Here is a 17970-nt window from a genome sequence, read left to right as displayed (position 1 = left end):
TTTCGACCACAAACGACCCCAGAGTTTTAGTAATATACTAGACCAAGTGGACCCGTTGGGCCCAAACCTCTCCTGCATTGGTGCAGCACCCTGTCCTCCTCCTTTCGCCTCAACCCCCCCCCCCCCCCCCCGTCTTCTCTCCCCTTTCCCCCTCCCCCTCCCCTCCTTTTAAACTTAAAAATGTGAATAACTTAAAAAATATAACACCGATTTCAATAAAGCTACTTGCATTATCACTAAAGTGACAATGGTGAGTAAGGTGGGCCTAAAATTGTCACGCTATTGCGTACCATTTTGGCTGAAGTTCAGCCACAAACAAGATAACAAACGAGAGTTTTAGTATATAGATATATATAGATAGATATATTGATATAGATAGATAGATTTGAACAGATATATGGATAGAAAAGGTTTCGCGGCAAATGGGCCAAATTCTGACTTTGGCAGCATGAAAAAGGTGAGCCAAAGAACCTGTTTTCCTGCTTTATTGTTGTATGACTCTTACATAATATAACTTTCCGTTGACCCCGGTAATTTATAGGATGTGCAGGAAATGGGAGTGTAGGATCCGGGGTCCCATTGAATTGAAAGGGATGCAAGGGACATCACCCAGTGAGCCAGGCAATGAATAATTGGGTGTCCACATAGTCGGATAGTGGATCATCAGTATCACTGTTTTTCCCCATCAGCAGAGATAGCTTCTCTGTATTGATTTAATTACTTCCATCAGATCAGCTCTCCATTTCCATTCTCTTGAGTAGAAGCCAAGCTCATGAAATCGATGCTCTTAACCCTTGAATCACAGTATTGACAAGTTCTAAAGCTATCATTTTCTTGCCAAGATTCAATGGCCACGGCTGATGGGATCCAATCAAGCTGGAAATAACTGCAAATTTATCATCTTTTGCAATGCATCATCTTTGAAATTATTGTTGAAATGTTGACTTGGAATAAAAGACAATGCTTGCAATCTTGATGTGATTTTTTATATTGGTCCTAATGTAAGACCTATGTTATTGAGGAATTGGGAGATCATCTTTGGGGATGTTCTGAATATAGGGAAGACTGTGAAAGTAAAATCATAGATTGTAAGAGTCTTGAACGTCAGGGTTCTGAACTCGTATATTTAGAGATGTGCACAATTTGAATATCCATTTGCGTTTCATCTGCCGGGGCAGTCAATATGAAAATAGAAAAAATATATCTTCAACTGAGTTCTATAGATTTTGAAGTTTATTCCCACATTGGTATATGGCGAGCCATCAACTTCTAATTTATTTTCCTTGAATTGTTACATTTTCAATGGCTGGTTTTAAAATGGGAAGAACTGCTGTGGGTGTCATGATATGGGTGCCACAGAGAGTGCTGCGATTTCTAATATTATTGCATTTTTTTCCTTTTAGGAAATTGAAGCAATACTGGAAGAACCAGGTACTGTTGAAGATCAACTTATAGTCAAAACACTTAGGCTCTTTCATCCCTCTCTCCCTGGTAGTAACTCCCCTCATTTTTCTCAGAAAATGCCCAAACATGGAAGCATTTTGTGGCAATGATTATTGGACAACAGCACAGCTACAGGAAGAATGGAAAACTGAGGCGAAAACTGTCCACTTACTTTGTTTTAGCTGACTTGGTCAATTTAATACTGAAAGATGATGCAAACTTTGACAGAAAATAGGCTTGGAATGGTAGTGTTTTGACATTATCTGATGAAATGTTGACTTTTTGAATTATAAGTCTGAATCATCTGAAGTAAAATCTACTCTTGGCTTCTGAGCTAAGTTGTTATCGGTGGGAATGTTGCTATGAGAATCAATCTGTTCTGCACCGAGTCAAATGGAGGTTTTTTAGCAGGTCCATCCTTTGCCCAGTTCATTCGATGTCTGAAATCTGTGATCAATTGCTTAGTCATGTCACCATACCATGTTGATAGTGCATACAATCATAGAAATTTACAGCACACGATGTTGTTTAATTCATTATATTTAAAGTAAATGGAATAAAAAATACCTTTATATTCAGTTATTTTCAACCTGATGATAAATCTGAGATAACCTGGCTGGTGAGTTTATAGTTTTCTTTTCTTCATTTTAAAGGAGTTTATTCAAAGTTGTAATTTGCTGCATCTTTTTTAACTAAAGCAAGTATCTTGAAACTAAATTATTGAGAAGACAAATTAATAGTTTACACGGATAAAGAGCCAATTGATAGCACAGTTAAAGATTGGAGTAGTAGGACAGATGATTGTGTGTCTGTAGCGTGTAGAAGCTGAAAGTAACTAGTGAGAACATGATATTTACAGTAACTGCAACTCAACAGTGGCTGTGGCTCACAGTTGATTGCTGGAGCTTGAGATGCTGATATCAGTATAGAGAAACTTATTCGAAAAGGCAGTTACATTCCTTAGATTTAGCTATTATTGAGAGGCAGCAAATAATTAGGGTAATTGAACTCAAGTAGGGTAGAAATAATAAAATTATTGGTAAAGGTTCAGAGGAGGTAATGAAATTGATGAATTATTACAGTGATAAATATAGTACCTTCAACCACCTACTTTGCACTATCAAGCACCCTGATCCTACCTTACTACATTTTATTCTCTCTATATTCCTATCAACCAGCCCTCTCCAATTTTATCACTCATTTACAATCTAGGACAATTTACAGTAACCAATTACCTACCAACTTCATATTTTTGGAATCTCATTCTCGCTAATGTCTTCACAAAATTGCAGAGGGGGAGACCATTTAGTGTTGAGGAAAGAAACCACTGGTATGGTTAGACTAAAGATACATCTGTTGATTTGAACAAGTATTCCAAGTTGTACTTTTCAGAAATGCAGAAAAATTGTCAAATAAGTACCATTGTTTCTTGTATCTTCCCAAACAAATTAACTTAATAACTAGCCGATTATTCACAGGTGAGACAGTGGTACTTTGCATGAGAAAATACAATGATTTGAAATCGTATTGATGTCTTGTAATGAGACAAAATACTGGAGTTTTGTGCACAAATATATTAACCTGGGCTTCTAAGAAACAAAGAAAAGCAAAGTTGAAACTAATAAACCTTAAATAGTCCATTGTATTAAGGAGAAGTTTTAAGAACTAAAATGACATCTTTTGAATTCAATTTTAAGTTTAAAGAACTAGTATGTATCCGAGTCACAATTCCGGCATTTGATTTTTGTTAATAGGAAATGCTAATTTTGAGCTATGGTCCTAAGTATACTTTGATCATAAGTATACTAGTGAGAAAGTCATATGCTGACAGTACTTTTTATGTTCCCTCAGTTTTCCAATCTGCCAATGGGTAGGGGAGTATACTAACTCCTCATGTATTTTTGTTATATATGCTACAATTAAACCTTGTGCTATTTATTCCATTAATCCCATAGAAAAAGAGAATGTAGCTGAGAATTCGGGGGAGGCTTGTAGTTCAGTTCCTACAGAGGAGAAGCCCCCTGAAGACCCTCGGGTATTGATGCAATATATGATTGATGTGGATGCCAGCTGTATGGAAAAGGAAGATAGAACCTTGCTTCAAGTGGAGGACAAAATTACGTTGGACGAGGGTAGTGAAATGTATCCGGAAGGACCCAAGATGGAGACTGAATGTGCACAACCCAATGACGAACGGGTTGATGCTGAGAAGATGGACATGATTGAAGGTAAAATGGAATGCTACCAGCCGAAGCCTGAAGCAGAAGAGGGAGAGACTACGAGAACGGGAACGGAACCACTGCCAAGACCCGAGGGATATAAAACCAGTCCAAGGAGACCAGAAGACGAAGGTTCTAACAAAGCTGAAAAGAAAGAACCTTCGATTGTAGAGGGCAGTGATCAGAAGAGGTTTGTTGTTTCTTAGTTCAAGATCAGATTTTCAATCATGCTAAGATGATTCCAGTAAACTTGTGAATTGGCAAACCCACTGCTGGTAATTTTTGAACAGATTTTATTTTAATTTTAAAAACTCTTGCTAATCTCTTCCCTGAATCATTGGAGGCTGCATTTGTTTACTTTTTCCACTTTCCTCCATCCTGCAGAGTTTGTAAGTAGGGATTTGCTCTCTGTGTTCTTCGCTGGTGGTATCAAAGTGTAATTGAGGCAATTCTTGTACAGATCTATTTGTAGCTGGGTCCAAAACATCTTTGATGTTCATCTCTGCAAACATAATTATAAGTGTTCACAGTGACATGCAGCTAATGATAGCTGTAATTCTTGGGTAGGTATTGGAGAATTTATCTAGTTGGAAGTGATAATGTTTTCTTTTAAGAACATTTAAATGTATTTCTGAAAGTCTCATGAAATGCATCTTTGTGTCTTTAGCTCTGACGATGGAAAAAATATTAAGAATGTGGCAGGTGTAAAAGGTAAGTCATGTACTGCAGATATACACCGATCAGCCAAAACATTATGACCACTGACAGGTGAAGTGAATAACATTGATTATCTTGTTACAATGGCACCTGTCAAGGGGTGGAATATATTAGGCAGCAAGTGAACAGTCAGTTCTTCAAGTTGATGTGTTGGATGCAGGAGAAATGGGCAGGAGTAAAGACCCGAGTGAATTGTTATGGCCAGACGACTGGGTCAGAGCATCTCTGAAACGGCAAGGCTTGTGGGGTGATCCCAGTCAGTAGTGGCGAGTACCTACCGACTGGTCCGAGGACGGACAAAGCACAAACCGGCGACAGGGTGTTGGGCGCCCAAGGCTTTTCGATGCGCGAGGGCAACAAAGGCTATCCCGTTTGGTCCGAACCGACAGAAGGTCTACTGTGGCACAAGTCACAGAAAATTTTAATGGTGGTCACAGGAGGAATGGGTCATAATACACAGTGCATTGTACCCTGCTGCGTATGGGCTGCACACGGAGGACCAACAGCATATTAGGCAGGTGGTCATAATGTTTTGGCTCATTGGGACTTAATGTTTTGGCTGATCGGTGTAGATCATCCTTTACTTTTTGGATTTGTGGGAAAATAAAGGAAATGGTGAAACATTTTGCATGTTTTAGAAATTACAGTTTAGTTTTGTTGTAATCGGCCACTAATGCAAATCCAAATAATACAATCTCATCCGCGTTTTGGCTCAACAAGATGCGTGGAGGATGTTTCCCTGGCTCGGGAGCCTAGAGCTTGGAGTCCGTTTCCAAACGGGCCGGTCCATCTACAACTCAAAACAACGAGAAGTGCCTCAAACTCAAACATTGATCGAAATAAAGGACAGAACTTAGAACAACAGCATAGGACAGGCCCTCGGCCAACCATGTCTGCGCCGACCAGTCTAACTAACCCCGTCTATTATACATTTAAATTATTCGTGAGCTTACGCATCACTACATTTATGTAGTAACAAAGTGTGGAATCACTCCTCAGGCCAGGCAGCATCAGTGAGAAGAAACACTTAATGTTTCAAGCCAGTTATCATGAGAACATCCCTTTAACTTCATGATTACAAACTCTGGGATTCGAACAGTGAACTCCTCTATCTCTATACCGACTCTTAAAATGTTTAAAACCTTTGACTAAGCAGGTAGTGGGTTTTTTGCGTGGGGCGGTTGCATCATTGCTTCCATTTTTCCCCAATTCTGTGCCTGGGTGCTACGGGAGAAAGGCATTACATTTTGAAAATCAGTTATAATCTTAGATTGTTTTCATATCATATCATATATATACAGCCGGAAACAGGCCTTTTCGGCCCTCCAAGTCCGTGCCGCCCAGTGATCCCCGTACATTAACACTATCCTACACCCACTAGGGACAATTTTTACATTTACCCGCCAATTAACCTACATACCTGTACGTCTTTGGAGTCTTTCTTGCATTGTCAGTATAAAATCCCATGCCTACAGAAGTTGTTGAAGTTAAAGGAACCAGGCTACCTCTTGTGCCATATTAACCATGCAAATATGATTACACAAATGAAGTGAAGGTACAGTAAACCCTAATTTTAATGGACCCCTTTATAACAGATTTTGGTTATAGCGGACGGGCCTGCTGACGCCACCCTGGCTTGCAAAATGCACCAGTGACTTTTTCTTCACACACTGCATGGTCTAATTGACGCGGTTGTTGTGGCTCGTGTTGTAGCCCCCTGGAACAATGTTTTCTTCGGACCACTGACCGCGTGCTCGGTCACCATGAGCCTCCCTTCCCTCTCACCAGCTACTGCTTCATTCGGCCCCTTATTTCCCCCTCTAAACTTTCCACTGCCATCTCTTCCTCCTGTCGCTCTGTCCAATTGGCCTCTTTCCCCTCACCCCCTTCACCACTACTGCCTCCTTCTCCCCCAGAGTTCCTAACATACTCCACCTTGGAAGATGTCGGCAACTGCAGGGGGGAAGAAAGAGGAAGTGGCGGGGGGCAGACAAAGCGACGGGTGAGAGGGGAGGGAGCCCCACAGTCACCAAGTGCGTCCTGTCGGTGGCAGTGGACTGACGAAAGCGCTGCTGGCCAGGTTCTACAACGTGAGCCGCAACAACAGCCATGTCAACCGGTCAAGAGCTTGCAGACCAGCGGCATCGGTGCCTACTTTTAAGGTGAAACGACACAAAGTGCTGGAGTAGCTCACCAGACTGAATCAGTCTGAAGAAGGGTCCCATCATCATCTATTCATGTTCTCCAGCGATGCTGCCTGACCTGCAGTTACTCCAACACCTTGTGTCATCTCACCTTAAAAGTACACCTTTTGTGCATTAACCACCATCTACAGTTCTTTGTTTCAACTGCATTCAATGATAATATCTTACTCTGTTATAGCTGACAATCGGCTATAATTGACACTAATCCCCTCCCCCCCCCCCCCCCCTCACCTAAAGGCTGTTACATTGACAGTTTACTGTATGACTGAAGAGATAATTTTCTCCAATTATCTGTGTCTCGTCTTTGCTGTGCAGTTTTATAATTAATTAGACATATTTGCAATTCAGGTGAACCTGATTCCAGTAGATCCTCGGATGCTACGGGCAAGAACCTTTGGGTGAGTGGTCTGTCCTCCACTACCAGGGCAACCGAATTGAAGAATCTCTTCAGTAAATATGGCAAGGTAAGACCAGATAAAAAAATTTTTTTTACATCATTAGGATTGACAAAGTTGATGGGAATGGGGCTTGTAACAATATCTCACATTTTCAGGATGTCCCAAAGTGATTTACAGTGAATGGATTGATATTATTGTATGCAATTCTTCTTATCCTGCAGGCTATGTAGAAACCTTGACACAGCTGCTTGCTTACAACAAATGTATCTAAATATTGAAAATGTTGCATGTGAATATTATATGAAAACAAGTACCTTTTAACAAGCCAATAAATTGAATATTTCCAGGTGATTTGTGCAAAAGTCGTAACAGATGCTCGTAATCCTGGTGCTCGCTGCTATGGATTCATAACCATGTTAATACCCGAGAATGCAACAGAATGCATCTCATCCTTGAATCAGTCTGAACTAAATGGACAAACTATCACTGTAGAAATGGTGAGTTATCAATTTATCAATGGAAATTGTTAATCAAGCATGTTGAAAATAGTAATTTAACAACTATTCATACAACTATTTCAATTTGTGTGATACATTACTGGAGAGGCATGCTCCTGGTGTAATTATATGACATTTGTACTAAAACGCTTCATGCATCAATTTGATCCTGAAGAAAATGAGTGGAGAAAAAAAGTCTGAGAATTTACATATTGGCATTCGGCTAGGTAATTACATGCATGGCTCTCTATTCCCATATCTTAATTCCCTGTGCTTAATGTTGCGTGCTTCTATTATTGCAGTTATAGCCTCTGGAGTCAAGTTCCACATACATTTGGTGGTATTTACGTTGCAGCTTCTGCAATGTTCTTCAGTTCCAGTTTGCTTGCTTAAAGGCATCTAGTGGGTTTCGTGGTAATAGCTGCAAGAGACCAAATTATTTCATTAGCCCATTAGAGGGTCACAAGAGCTAATCTTATTTAGTAAGGGAGGGAAATGCTTCTCTTCTCAGCATGCGGAAGCCAGGATATTGAGAACTGTAAATCCTGGACAACTGGCCTATCTCAGTAGGAGGTTGTCTAATTAATGGATCATCCATGTCAGTGATCAATTGTGGAAATTCAAGGAATATGGTTGAAATAAATACTCGTGTTGGGGATACTCTATGTCAGTAGTAATTGGCAAGTCTGAAGAGGGGTCTCGACCCGAAACGTCACCCATTCCTTCTCTCCAGAGATGCTACCTGACCCTCTGAATTACTCCAGCATTTTGTGTCTACCTTCGATTTTAAACCAGCATCTCCAGTTTTTTTTCCTATGACTCTTTTCCAATCATTTTCATTTCAATTTGTGATTTAAACTTTTTTTTCTATAAAGTTAGAATTCATCAACGGAAATAAACATTAAGAATTTCAGCAGATGAAATGTAATTATAATGCACAAGAGTACAATGAGGTTCAATGATTGCTTTGTGGTTCATTATAAGGATTCTCAAAATAATTATTTCAACTTTCTTAAGAAATGGTAATAGTGGAAGCCAGATCCATCAGGTTTTGTCCAGGTGACAGTTGAACCTCACACGAATGAGTGAACATCTGGGGATTTTAAGAATATTAATAGAGAAAGCGTAAATGGGGTTCATGTAATATATGGAATTTGGGATTTTTTTGCCCTGATTATTGGATCATTCTAGGATCAGGTAATGAATGTGATGTACATGAAAAACTCAGTACAATACCACTTTAAAGTTTTAATATGTTGGTGTTCTTAGGCTAAAAACGAACCTAGCTCTAAGAAGCATACAGAGCAGAAAGGAGAAAATGTCGACAAGCTCTCCAAAGCAAATAGCCGAAGAAGTGGGAATTATGGAGATCATTCCAGAGATAAGTAAGCAGCTGTGATCAATATCTCTTTGGTGTCAGTCAAACATCTTCTGTTGCAGCAGTACAGCAACCCCATAGTTGAATAGAGGCAGTTTTTCTGTAAATTCTTTGCTCAGTCTGATTGTGAGAGAGTCCTCCTTTGCTCACATGTCCTGCCTTTTCTTATGTCTTTGTTTTCATCCATTGTGCAAATCCTGGGTTGCTTCTGTTTGTCAGTTATTAAGGTCTCCTCTCTCATTAGTTGCTAATTCCTGTAATACCATTCCTAAATCCTTGGTCATTCGCTTTTTTCCGTCTTGACGACTAAAAGAAATTGACATAAATGTAGAATGATCCTGCATACAAACATGCCATTTGATAGCCAGTCTAGGCCAATCATAATGCCTATCTATACTAATGAAATTTGCCTGCATTAATTCTATATCCCCCTTTTTGTCATGTTCATTCAAGTAACTGTCTAGATGCCTCTATGAAATATTGTTACTGTTCCTGCCTCCATCACCAAGTTTGGCAGCTCATTGCACATGCAAACTATTTGTGAAAAATCTGCTCCAGATCTATGTAAACCTCTTCCCTCTCATCTTAAACCTATTCCTTTTAGCATTAGACGTTCTTACCTTCGGGAAGATAGCCGGTGTCTGTTTCCCATCGATGTATCATAATTTTATATACATCTATCATGTCTTCCTTCACACCAGGGAAAACAAAAGACCCAGCCTATCCAATCTCACCTTGTAACTCAAGCCCTCCAATCTAGGCAACATAATGGTGAACATTGAATTCTTCTATTTCAGGTGACGCGTTTTCCCCCTCTGTTCCATTGTATCTGATTTATCCAAGCACTCTCACACTAGCCCTCCTTTCTGACTCATCCCTATACCCCTGTCAATTGGGTTCTTTGCCATATCCCATTAGACCATCACCGACACGATCTCCTCCACTGTTTCCGTCTATCCACCTTTCTTCCCTTACTTGGTTCCATTCTTTCTTTTTTATTAGATTCCAAAACCTGCAGCTGTTTTTATCTCCCAGTTTCTGTCCATCTCCACCCTTCCCTCCCCCAATTTCCTTCATCTGCCACTCAACCACTGCACCTGGATCCACCTATTGCTTGCCGGCTTTTATCTTTCAACCCTCTCATCTTAAAGCTATGCCTCTAGTCTTTGACATTTCCATCCTGAGAAACAGGTTCTGTCTGTCTACATTATCTGTGCTTCTATTAATTTTATATACTGCTGTCAGGTCTTCCCTCAGCCTCCGGCACACCAGCAAAATACAATCCAGTTTTGGCAAAGCTTCTTTCTATTATCCTCTAAGCCAGGCATCATTCTGGTATACCTCTTCGGCACTTTCTCCAAAGCCTTCACTTTCTTCCTGTGGTCAAAATTGCACACAATACTCCAAATGCAGCCACACTATTTTTTATAAAGCTGCAATACCATTTTCTGACTGTTATATTCAATGCCCAACTGATGAAAGCAAACATACCATAGCCTTCGTTAACACTTTCTCTACTTGTGTTACCACTATCGGGGAGCTATGGATTTGGAACTAAAGGTCCCTCTGTGCACCGATGCTGTTAAGGTTCTTGCCATTAACCGTACACTACCCACATTCAACCTATCTCACACTTGCTCAGATTAAACTCCATCTGCCGTTTCTCCACCCATATCTGCAATTGTTCCATATCCTGCTGCATCTCTTGACAGCCTTCTTCGCTTCTGCATATCCACCAATCGCCTGGAAACTTACTAACCAACCCTTCTGAATTTATGTACAAATCGTCCATCACAAAAGGCAGCGATCCCTGCATAAATCCCTGTGAAACACCACTGGTCATAGAACTCCAGCTACCACTACCCTCTGCCTTCTACGGGTAAGCCAGTTCTGATCCAAACCACCAAGTCATTTTGGATCCGATGCTTCTTAATCTTCTGGATTGGCCTATCGTGACCGACTTTATCAAATGCCCCTAATAAAATGTATATAGATAACATCCACTCTCCTACTCTCATCAACCGCTGACTGCATACAATACTCGGGTATGGCTTAATCTAGGAGCTTTTGTTCAACTGTAACTTGTGGTACTTTGTGCCGAGGCTGATAAAGGCAGGCATGCCAAGTACCCTCTTTAACAACATTTCTGCTTGTGTTGCCAATATCAGGGTACTTGTACCCCTTGGTGTTTCTATTCAACCACACTTCCCTGGGTCCTGTCATTTACTGCAAAAGTCCTACCTTAGTTTAACTTTCCAAAATGCATCCGTGCATACCAATTATTAGACCTCCAATCTGAAAATCAACCTTCCATTACCACATCCTGTCTCCTATCACCAGGCCAATTTTGTGCCTCATTGGCCAGCTTGTACTGGATACCACTTGCTCCAAGCTTCTGGACCAGATGGCTATGCGAGACCTTGTCAAAGGCCTTTGCTAAAGTTCATGCAGATAGTATGCATCATCCCACCCACATCAATCTATTTGATCATCTCTTCAAAAATCTCAATGAAATATGTTCGATTATAATCTCCCACCCACGAAGGCAAGCTGACTATCCCGAATCAGTCCTTGCTTTTCCAAATACAAATAAATTCTGTCTCAGAATCCCTTCCAATAAATTACGCACCATGATGCAGGCTCACTGTCTTGTAGTTCACTGGCTTGTCCCTGGTGCCCTTGTTAACTAAAGGTGCATTAGTTGTCATTCATTACCTCACCTGTAGCAAATGTGGCTTCTTTATGTTTCATTGGATGTAGCTGTTCTAATTTTATCAAGTGTGTTATGCAATAACCATTTCAACCATGACAGATCAATGTAATTGTATGCAGCGTTGACAAGCTCTTTTGGCCACTGCACACTTAAACTTAAATATAACTGTGCAATTTATGCATCTTTGGCAAAGTGGGATGTTTTGTTGGCCATTGCACCCTAATTACAACACAAATAAATCAGCAAGCTATTTGTCTTGGTGCTGTTAGTGACCTGATTTATAGTTATTTGACTGTGCAAGACCTGACATCATTTAAATGATTGATAGGACCTGTCTAATCTCACACATTTAGTGAAGATATCAGCACATGTATGAGAAAGTGGAACTGTAGCTTGTGGAACTGTATTTTGAGAGATGGCAAGAATAGTTGACTAACTCTAACTAACGTTATTGAATACTTTGAAGAGGACAGTGTGATTGATCTGATTGATGTGGACTTCAGTAAGCCCTTTGACAGGGTCCCACATTAAAAATTGGTCCAAAAAGCTGAAAGCCAGGGGACCTAAGACAAGTTGGCAAATTTAAGTTAAAAGTGCCTTGGTAATAGAGAACAGGGTGATACTGGAGGGTTGTTTTTGATTGGTAGCCTGTGACTCACAGGCTACCTTGGGGATTAGTGCTGGTTCACTCCTGGTTTGTTACATGCACAGTACAGGAATAGGCCCTTGTCTGCAAGTTGCCTCACTTGACTTGATGATTAAATAAAGGTCACTTCTATCCTGCTGTGAAATTGTAGATAAGCACATACAGCACATGAAATGCTGTAGTCAAGAATGATAAAGAGAGTATACCTGTGAAATTAGTGAGACTTGGTCTAATAATTTGAATATATTTCAGGTCATCGGTCACTGGAAAAAGTTGGGTCAGAAAGGACAATGAAGGAGGTGCCAGAAAACTGGATGGGAGAAAAGGCAGAAGACGGGGAAAAGATAATAGGCAAACATCATACTCAAGTAAGGAAACCCGAGAGAAAAGTATATGAGCAATGATGGCTGAGTTGACATTTTATGCTGCAATGATACTTCATTATTGATAAAAGAGTCCAATTTGCTTCCAGTAAAAGACATAACTGAAATATAAGAACAAGGTGTTTGAACTTCGGGTTGGTTTGACATTTAATTACCTTCTGAGTAATGTGTGCCTCAATATAATCGGGTCGGCAACTTGTGCAGCTGGTTGAGCTACTGCCTCAGCACCAGAGACCATCCTGGCCAGTGCTTTTTGTGCGAAGTTTGCACATTTTCCCTGTGACTGCGTGTTGCTTCCGAGTGTTTCAGTTTCTTCCCACATCCCAAAGACATATGGGTTTTGTAGGTTAAATGGCTGCTATAACTTGCACTGATTGTGTAGGGAGTGGATGCAAAAGTGGCATAACAAAGAATTAGTGTAGAGATGATCAATGGATGGAGTGGATTTGGTGGGCCAAACTGCCTGTTTCAAGGTTTCAAGGTCAGTTTATTGTCACATGTAGCAATTAAGGTACACTGAAATTTGAATTACCATACAGCCATACTAAAAATAAAGCAACAAGACACACAGCTACATAAAAATTAGCATAAACATCCCCCACAGCGCATTCCTCACTGTGATGGAAGGCAATAAAGTCCAATCCACTTCCTCTTTATTCTCCCACGGTCGGGGCAGTCGAAGCCCCCGCGGTCGGGGCAGTCGAAGCCCCCGCGGTCGGGGCAGTCGAAGCCCCTGCATCGGGGCGGTCGAAGCTCCCGCGGTGAGTTCCCGCGGTCGATTTCTGACCAGAGACCATTAGCTCCGTGATGGTAAGTCCGCAGGCACCCGCGGTAGAGCTCAGTGGTCGATCTCTGGCAAAGGGATCGCGGGCACCATGATGTTAAGTCCGCAGGCACCCGCGGTGGAGTTCTCGAATTCAGTCTCCAGCAAAGGCCGTCAACTCCTTGATGTTAGGCCGAAGTGCGGGCGGAGATACAATAGGGAAAAAAATCGCATCTCCGTCGAGGTAAGAGATTAGAAAACGTTTCCCCCAACTCCCCCCCACCCCCCACATAAAACAAGGTTAAGAACACTACAAACATACGTTTAACACATACAAACAAACAACAAAAGAAGGAAGGAACAGACTGTTGGCAATGCAGCCATTGTTGGCACCACCCGGTGGGCGAGTTGGCAAGTTGTATCTCTAAATTCAATTTTCTCTCATATACTCAATACCTTTGAATGCAGTAAAAATTGGTGGAAAATTTCAAGTGATTCCTGATATCCATTCATTATTCTGTTTGAGAAAATGCTTCCTGTTTTCAGTGCTAAGTTTTAATTTTTGCATTTTGGTTCAGTAGTCTGCCAAAAGGAAAAATTATATTATTTATGCATTGGTAAAAAAAATCAGTAATTTTCGATATTGATCAGATCACCCCTCTAACATCCAAACTCGGGCAATTGGACCACCTCTGTGATGTGACTTTATTTAACGCCAAGCATCAGCATGGTCCAATATGTTATTTCTATTGCTTGATGCGTCAGTGTAATTAGTTCTCAACCTAATTGAATAGTTATCAAGGGCAAAAAGAGGGGGTAAAACAGCAATTTTTTAAATTTTTAGTTTAGTAGATTTTTCATCCCAACCTTTTCTCTTCAGTAGACCTTTTCATTCTTAGACTCTGTATTGCTATTAAAATTGATAATTGTTTTGAAGACTTGTTGTTTTGTGAGATAAGTGCCTATGCAGAGCTCATTATTTATCCTTATCTCTCTTGAGAATGTGTTGCTGAGATACATATTGAACCTTAGCAGTCACTGAGGCAAAGAGCTGCTTGGTATGGAATTACAGTGACAGGGATGGAATGGTGATATAAAGTAATTGTGCCCAGACTTGGGCACTGTATTCTGGCCAAGGTTGAATGAAAGAAGATTTAGTGCAACTTAATTTTGAACTGCATTTCTCTGTAAACAAAGCCATGTCTATTTAGTACTCCTTTTTATTCATTTTCATTAAGGGTGTGTGTACCAACACTCGTGAGGTCCACCCCACTCGGCATCTTACTCTTATTTAGTTCAAGCCGTCCTTATCCTTCCAAGTCAAAGTACATTACTTGAAACTTACATGTGTGAATGTCTACCTTTATTGCCCTGTCTCTTGATATATCACAAATATTTGTATAATTTGGTATATATACTTCATGCAGACAAATATTATCAACAAATGCAGTTATCCCAAAGTCTATCCCAATTCTCAGAGTTCAGCAGTAATAACAAATACGTGTTTTTAATGTGAGGTTATATTAATTTGAAGCTCTTCAAGTTTTGACTGCAACCCCGAAAGGTAAAAGGAATGTTATGCAATATTCCGTCAAAATTATGTGTTTCATATTTTCTGTATAGTAAGAACATCTGTTGAGGTTTTGATTGACATCTCACTTTTTCATTTTTCTCTAGGAATTCAAGATTCAGAGAGAAGTCGAGAAAGGTGGAGGGTAGGTCTCTGAGCGTAAGAATTCCCTGTCTTCAGTTGCTGCAGCTAAACTCAAAACATTCATTTAAAAGGTGGCAGTAGTGCAAGTCATTCATGATTTTCGCACCCTGAGATGCAATAGCACTGTGTTCACTCAGTAATCATGCAATTGACAAGACAGTGCGACTTTTTACTATTGGAAGCTGAAGGCCAGCATTAATTGTTTTTTGATATTATCCCTTTGGTATTCAGATGTTGAATATTGCCTTTTGTGGAAGATAAAGTGGAGGGTTACTGGAAGGCATTGGTTTGAACAATGACTGCTGTGATGGCTACCTGTGTTCATAGAGTTGTGGAGACAGCTTGGAAGCATGCCCTTTGGTCCACTGAGTCTGCTGACAATCAAGCACCCATTTTTACTCTAATCTTACCCAAATCTTTCTCATTCTTCCCATTCTCCTATGAACTGGTGTGGTCTGAAATAGCTGGAAGTGATTTCTTCCATTAGTTCTTTTCTACATTTGTCTCCCCTAATATTTATTTTTGCTTTGTTGATTTGTTCATAAGTTTGGCGTGGGCTTTTTTCATCACAATATTAGAGCTGATCAGGGTATTGCCTTAAATATTTATGTACTATGGTTGGCTTGAAATACATAAACTCCAATATTTCATAGGATTGTAAAGCTAGTGAAGACATGTTGTCCATTAGCCATGATCCAGATGATGTGCACTATGTTAATGTACCAACCAAAGCAAACTGTATGGCAATTCTAGTTTTGTTTTCTGATGCCTTTGACTAGTTCTTATACCTTATTTTTCTTTGGGGTGGGGGACAAAACAGACAGAGTTCAGAAGTCGTCAAAGAAGATCTCGCAGCAGAGATAGAGGAAGAGATTTTGTGTCCTTTCATAATCTTATAGCAAGGAGAGAAAGGGATCGGCATCAGGACGATGACTGTGAATTTGAGAGATACAGGTGGGTACAATTGCTGTACATCTTATACGGTTTAGACGCCTGGAATAGAAGGAGAATATATCTATCTTTTAATGCTTATTATAAATACATTTTGTAACATCTGAGAAAAGCAGTTTAAAATGAGGGGGGAATATTTATGTAATAGAGTACCCTTATGAAGTTTAGCAAGTCAAGTAGCATCTCTGGAAAGAGAAATGGACTGAACATTTTGGGTCAAAGGCCCTTCGGATCTGGGAAATAAAATGTTGTTGCAGAAATGATTGGGGAGGAGAATATCTGTGTTAGAATGAGGCCAGGGCTGCCGTGGGATGTCCTCTGGTCAAATGGGTTAATGGGGCAGTTGGAGAGTAGATAACAGAGTGTAAGCTACTTCAAATAGCCGCTCTGGAACATGCCAAACAGGTCAGGGTCTGCTGATATAGAGAAAATCAGTTCTGATGTGTGAAACAAAGGATTTGCAGCAAGAATGGCCAGCTCTGTTAAGGATGGAGAAAGCAAGTTACAGTGCCCTCCATAATGTTTCGGACAAAGACCCATCGTTTATTTATTTGCCTCTCTACTCCACAATTTGAGATTTTGTAATAGAAAAAATCACATGTGGTTAAAGTTCATATTGTCGGATTTTATTCAAGGGTATTTTTATACATTTTGGTTTCGCCATGTAGAAATTACAGCTGTGTTTCTACATAGTCCCCCCATTTCAGGGCACCATAATGTTTGGGACACATGGCTTCGCAGGTGTTTATAATTGCTCAGTTGTGTTCAATTGCTTCCTTAATGCAGGTATACGAGAGCTCTCAGCACCCAGTCTTTCCTCCAGTCTTTCCATCACCGTTGGAAACTATTATTGCTATTTATCAACATGAGGATCAAAGTTGTGCCAATCAATGAAAGTCAAAGAAGCCGTTATGAGACTGAGAAACAAGAATAAAACTGTTAAAGACGTCAGCCAAACGTTAGACTTAACAAAATCAATGTTTGGAACATCATTTAGAAGAAAGAGAGCACTGTTGAGCTTACTAATCGCAAAGGGACTGGCAGGCAAAGGAAGATGTTCTAGTGGCCAGAGATCCTAGGGTGACGGAGGAACTGGAGGAAATCCACATTAGGCAGGAAAAAGTTTTGGGTAGACTAATGGGACTCAAGGCTGATAAATCCCCAGGGCCTGATGGTCTGCATCCCAGGGTGCTTAAGGAGGTGGCTCTAGAAATTGTGGACGCATTAGTAATTATTTTCCAATGTTCTATAGATTCCGGGTCAGTTCCTGTGGATTGGAGGGTAGCTAATGTTATCCCACTTTTCAAGAAAGGAGGGAGATAGGAAAAGGGGAAATTATAGACCAGTTAGTCTGACATCAGTGGTGGGGAAGATGCTGGAGTCAATTATAAAAGACGAAATTGCGGAGCATTTGGATCGCTGTAACAGGATCGTTCCGAGACAGCATGGATTTACGAAGGGGAAATCGTGCTTGACTAATCTACTGGAATTTTTTGAGGATGTAACTAGGAAAATTGACAGGGGAGAGCCGGTGGATGTGGTGTAACTCAACTTTCAGAAAGCCTTCGACAAGGTCCCACATAGGAGATTGGTGGGCAAAATTAGAGCACATGGTATTGGAGGTAGGGTACTGACATGGATAGAAAGTTGGTTGACAGACAGAAAGCAAAGAGTGGGGATAAATGGGTCCCTTTCAGAATGGCAGGCAGTGACTAATGGGGTACCGCAAGGCTTGGTGTTGGGACCGCAGCTATTTACAATATACATCAATGACTTGGATGAAGGGATTAAAAGTACCATTAGCAAATTTGCCGATGATACAAAGCTAGGTGGCAGTGTGAACTGTGAGGAAGATGCTATGAGGTTGCAGGGTGACTTGGACAGGTTGTGTGAGCGGGCGGATGCATGGCAGATGCAGTTTAATGTGGATAAGTGTGAGGTTAT

At 40.6% G+C, this 17970-nt stretch overlaps 1 protein-coding gene across 2 annotated transcripts in view; it reads left to right on the top strand.

The window, feature by feature from the left end:
- The window catches only part of LOC144607049 (scaffold attachment factor B1-like), a 54622-nt gene that overhangs the window by 12686 nt on the left and 23966 nt on the right, over window positions 1-17970 (top strand). For both annotated transcript variants that reach the window (XM_078423612.1, XM_078423610.1), the window contains exons 6-14: window positions 1404-1431; window positions 3399-3852; window positions 4330-4373; window positions 6932-7047; window positions 7329-7478; window positions 8748-8863; window positions 12468-12583; window positions 15039-15076; window positions 15896-16029. In XM_078423612.1, the coding sequence (XP_078279738.1) occupies window positions 1404-1431; window positions 3399-3852; window positions 4330-4373; window positions 6932-7047; window positions 7329-7478; window positions 8748-8863; window positions 12468-12583; window positions 15039-15076; window positions 15896-16029 (1196 nt within the window). The remainder of the gene's footprint in view (window positions 1-1403; window positions 1432-3398; window positions 3853-4329; window positions 4374-6931; window positions 7048-7328; window positions 7479-8747; window positions 8864-12467; window positions 12584-15038; window positions 15077-15895; window positions 16030-17970) is intronic.

The sequence above is a fragment of the Rhinoraja longicauda genome, chromosome 28 (assembly GCF_053455715.1).
Source record: "Rhinoraja longicauda isolate Sanriku21f chromosome 28, sRhiLon1.1, whole genome shotgun sequence".
NCBI lineage: Eukaryota > Metazoa > Chordata > Chondrichthyes > Rajiformes > Arhynchobatidae > Rhinoraja > Rhinoraja longicauda.
Note: the sequence above shows the minus strand (reverse complement) of the source record. Positions and strands in the feature narration are given on the sequence as shown.